Here is a 4934-nt window from a genome sequence, read left to right on the forward strand (position 1 = left end):
AAATACGCGGTGACATCGTTGGCAAAGCGACGACCTCGATCGCTCCGTCGCCGCTCTCATCCGATTAGCTTCTTGCTCCGGCAAATTCGAAGATATCCGAGCTTTCGCGGCTCGCCCCGAACGCAGACATCACCAGTTCAAACCTCGGAGGCATCGAAAACTCGATAATCGACTCGAAAATTGAACACGGAAACGTCGATTCGAACTCTTCGAGGGCCAGGATCGCAGCGACGACTTTAGACGCCAATAGGCGTCCTCCGCTCGCGATCGTCCTCGGTAGCCGAACAGTTCAACGCGCGTCTCGCGAGCCTATAGGGTCTGAACCGGCGAGAAGAAACGACCGTCGTGGAAGCATCGCGGCTCGGCGTCGCCGTGGATAAATTCACGATTCGCGGCTTTGTGGACGGTTCTCTGCGATCAGCTGATGGAATGATTGCCGTCGAGAAGACGCGACGAGAGGACGCCGGCGAAATGGGGCGTCGCCTGCGGTCCCCGCGGCTCACCGGGCTCGATATACCGAACTTCGCATAACTCGTTAATTAAATATCGACGGACCTCGATGCGTACTCGATGCGTACTGGGCGTGGGTGGTCCGTCGGCGCTAACATTCGTTCTAAGACGAGCGGGCCGATCGCGGGAAGGGTTCAACCTGTCCAGCGTTGGCCCGAGGACGCGTTGGTGCCGCGATCGTTGCCATTGGTCATGGTTCGCTCTGTACTCGGATGGGTTCTAACCTCGTGGATCGGGAACGATCATCACGTTCGGCGAACGAAGGCTGAAGCGCCGGGCGAAGAAGAGACGAGGGGGGGAGGGACGGAAGGCAGTAGAGAAGGAGGGATACAGCAGCATAGCAGAGACAGAGTGACAGATAAATAGAGTGAAACGAAAGAGCTGTGGAAGAGAAAGAAGACTCGCACCGTGCCCCCTGCGGAAGAGGGGAGGGGCAGCAACGACCTGGTACGTCGAGTTCGACGGAGCATCGAGCAATCGGCTGGGTCCCTCCAAGTCGACTAACTAGGTGGATTGCAGGCGTTCCCCGTAGGATCGACCGAGACCGGGAGCGACTGACTCCTGTTTGTCACGCTGCTGCTCGTGGTGGTGGTCGTCTCCGCGGACGGACTCGGGTTCCCGCTGTTCCCGTTGTTGTTCCCGCTGTTGCCGGTGGCCTGCTGCTGGACGCTGGGCTTCTGCGTGACGTGGGTCTGGTAGTGCTTCGCCAGGTGCGCCTTCTGCCGGAAGCTCTTGCCGCACAGGGAGCAGGCGAACGGCTTCTCGCCCGTGTGCGTCCGGATGTGCACGTTCACGCTGTACTTGTCCTTGAACCCTTTGCTACAGATGCTGCAGTAGTGCAGCGAGCGTTCCTTGCGCTGAACGCTGCCGGGAGACCCTCCGGACGCACCTTGCTGCTGGCCGCTGGCGCTTCCGCCGCTCTCGGAGCCGCTGTTGCCGTTGCTGGCCGCGTTCGCGTTGTTGTTGTTCCTGTTGGTGCGTCTGCAGTACTTCTTGGGCGCTTTGGCGGGCGCCACTCTCGAGGGAGCCAGCTGAAGCTGGTTGGTCGGCTGCTCCACCTCTGCTCGAGTGGCCGTTTGCTGCTGGAGCACGTCTTGCTGGGCGGCCGTGACCACCGTGACCGTGCTCACCTGGCCCAAGTCCGCCGGGAGAGTGATGGTGCCCAGGCTACCGCTGGTCGGGTCCAGCGTGTACATCACCGTGGTCGTCGCGGAGACGTTGCAGACCGGCTCCAAGCTGCAGTAGGACTCTACCACCTCGTTGGCTATGCTCTTCAGCTTCTCGTAGTCCCCGGGACGGTAGGTCGTCTGGTCCAGCTGGGACAGCAGCAGGTCCTCGTCCGTGCAGGTGTGCATCGACTCGTCCTGCTGCTGCTGTTGCTGCTGCTGTTGTTGCTGTTGCTGCTGCTGTTGCTGCTGTTGCGGGTCGGCGACTATCTGCAGGGCGGGGTTACTCGTCACCGGCATGGCCATGCCGGTGGCTGGATTGGACGGCGACGAGGAGGACACCACCTGGGTCGGGCCTGTGTACAGCTTCCCTTGGAGGGCGCTTCGCAGAAGACTCTCGGCCGAGTCGCCCGCGCCAACCGCGACCGCAGCCGCCGCCGCCGCGGCAGCCGCCTCTTGCAGATTCTGATCCGAGAGCTTCCAGTCGTTGTTGTTGTCGCCGCCCGCGCAGTTGCCGCTGTTCGAGGAGGCCCGACCGCACAATTCTTTGCTCTCGACGAAACCGCTGTCGTCGGTGGTATACTGTGACGATGCCACGGAGAAGCGGTCCGGGTGAAACCTGTCGTTCACCGTCCGCGACACCTCGCTCACGTTCGTCGTCTGGTCGTGGTCCGGCTCGGCGGAGGCTGGCTCCATGCTGAGGATCGCGTCCAAGTCGAGGTTCGGCCGCAGGGACCAGGAGTCGCTGGACGTCGGAGCCGGGCTCTTGCAGCAGTCCAACGCGTCCATCGAGTTCGCTTCGTTGTTCAGCACGGTCAGAGTGTAGATAGCCCCGTCCGTGTTCTGTCGGTCGTTCGTGGAACATCCCCGGCCGACGGCTTGATGATGCTCGTTCGAGCCCTGGTGAACGTTCACTGTGTCGTTCCCGTGGCTCTGCGCGTTGGCGTGGGCCGACCAGCAGTACTTGTTCAAGTCCTCCAACAGTATGTTGCAGGTCTGCTCCTTGCTCTCGTCGGTCCCCCAATAGTCGCAGTCCGACTGGTCCATCGGCGTCTGCTCGTTGCTCTGCTGGACGTTGCAGGCGTTGTGATGGGCCCTCACGTGGTGATGGTGATGATGATGGCCGAGGGAGCTCGTGATCGTCGAGACGGGCGGCAACGCGGTCAGCGTGTTGTTATTGGTCTCTTTGATGAACGGCGAGCTGTGGAGGTCACGACTGGTCTCGTGCTCCTCGTGGCTCTGCTGCAGATAGCCCATGCTTCTGCAGGTGGTGCGATGGAGGAAGCTCTCCTCGTCGGAGACGCCGTCGGCGGACGCGCAGTGCGGCGGCGGGGACACCACGAAATCGAAGAAGTCCGTCTTCGGCAGATCCTCCCCGCCCCCTCCCGGGGCGAATGCCTCCGTTAAATCCATCGGACCGTTCAAGCGATGGGTTCTCGTGGTTGCTTCTTTCTCAGGGTCGGGGGCCACCGGTGGCCTTGCTGGGGCCTTGCTTCGCGATGGATTGGTCGCGCGGTGTCGGGCAAACGGTTCAGCAGAGGCTCTGGTGCCTCCTCGACCACCGCATCCTTGAACTCTGGGAACAACCTGAACAGACAGAAGCGGAGCTTGAGTGAAAGTAGAAACATTTCTATTATCGATATCAATGGCTTGACCCAACACACCCGCTACGAGCTATCGACTTTCTCCTCGGAGCACAATGTAACCGCCCGCGTTAAACGTCTATTATTCTGTTCTACAAATTACGTTTTTTTCTTTATCCTATCTTGTTCATAGGCGCCTCTCTTTGATTTTTACGAGACCGTTACAATCGTAGACGCGAGAGCCGTCGGTGTATTAACCGAGCGCGCCTTCCTCGGTGCGAAAATTCACACACTTTCTTTTTTCAGATACATGTAACTAAACGTTTTATTTAATTCGTTTCGTAGAACGCATACGTCTGGATTGAGATGTCACAAATGAAAGGTAGACAATGGTCGAGTTTGAACGATAATTAGTGAAGCATTGATCTTTTATGTAATTGTCGCTGAAGAGAGTTTATGCGACTCTCGTGCCGTCTAGTTACTAATTTAGTAGATTAAAAATGATCAGCTCGTGTGAAAAGTTGTTTTTCCAGTGCTTTATTATTTCATGAATATTTACCCATATTTAACCCCATCGTTTGTTTGCTTAACTATTATTATTTAACTATTTATCACCTGAAACGTTTACAGAATAAACGTGTTTTTTATCAGAAAACGAGAATAATAAATTGTCCCGAATTGTCCTCCAGTTTGGAGATACGATTATTCGAGGCTCGCGCCTTGTTTTTATAATTATCGGCAATCGACGAAATTGTCTATTTTCGTTTAGAATCTAAAAGACAAAATTGGAGAATTTACTGTACCTAGAACGATTCGCGCGCACGTTTATCTCAACACTAATCCTACCAAGCAGTGATATTGTATGCATTGGTGTGAATTGACTCGTAAGAGTGAGAAGATAAAATTCGTTTAGACTCTGTCAAGCTTTAATTATAAAGCTTGCTACAATAATGTAATTTATTCAAACAAAGAGGTCTCTAAAAGCTTGTGTAATATTGTAAAACTAGATACCGGTCATTTTGACCGTGGTAGGTTCCGTGTTGACAGACGGCTAAAGCGTTCACCGACAAACAGGCGACTCTAAAACGATCCCCGATCGCCGATATCGGAGATTTCGCTTAAAACAGAGTCAAGTGTCGCGCATTGCCAAGGGTACCGGATCAAGTGTGAAAACCCAGGGTGAGATCCCCGGGCCGCGAGCACTGGGCAAGGTCTGGCCCGACGGTGTTACCGATCCATACGAAAACCGGATCGAACGTCGAGCAAAAGTTGCAAAACCCGTGAACGGTAACGGGTGAAAAATGCCGATTCGCCGTCCCTCCCCTTACCGAATCCCATAGAATCCGAGGACAATGGCGCATACCGCGACGCCGTGTCCCAGATTTTCCAGCGTTTTCTTAGGCGACGGGCCAGCGGAATAGGATCGCAGGCGACGCGCGCGCGGGCTTGCACAGGCATTAGGCCGAAGAGCAGGGCTGGCTCTCTCGCATGCTCTAGGCGTGGGAACGCACCGTGGCCGTGTATAAATTCACCACAGCCATAGCCGGCGAAGTCAGCCAGCCAGCCAGCCAGCCAGCCAGCCAGCCAGCCAGCTAGCCGGTACCAGCGATCGGGCACCGCGCGCGTACTCTCCGGGAGTCAGAAGGAATCGTAGAAGGAGAACGCGGCTCGGCCG

The 4934-nt window shown here is 56.4% G+C and overlaps 1 protein-coding gene across 1 annotated transcript; it reads right to left on the reverse strand.

The window, feature by feature from the left end:
- Positions 1-1010: 1010 nt before the first annotated feature.
- On the reverse strand, positions 1011-3089 carry LOC144471354 (uncharacterized). Its single transcript, XM_078183312.1, has one exon. It carries the CDS (start codon positions 3087-3089, stop codon positions 1011-1013), a length of 2079 nt encoding a protein of 692 aa, XP_078039438.1.
- Between the last annotated feature and the right edge of the window lie 1845 nt (positions 3090-4934).

This window comes from Augochlora pura, chromosome 6 (genome assembly GCF_028453695.1).
Source record: "Augochlora pura isolate Apur16 chromosome 6, APUR_v2.2.1, whole genome shotgun sequence".
In the NCBI taxonomy this organism is placed as follows: Eukaryota; Metazoa; Arthropoda; class Insecta; order Hymenoptera; family Halictidae; genus Augochlora; species Augochlora pura.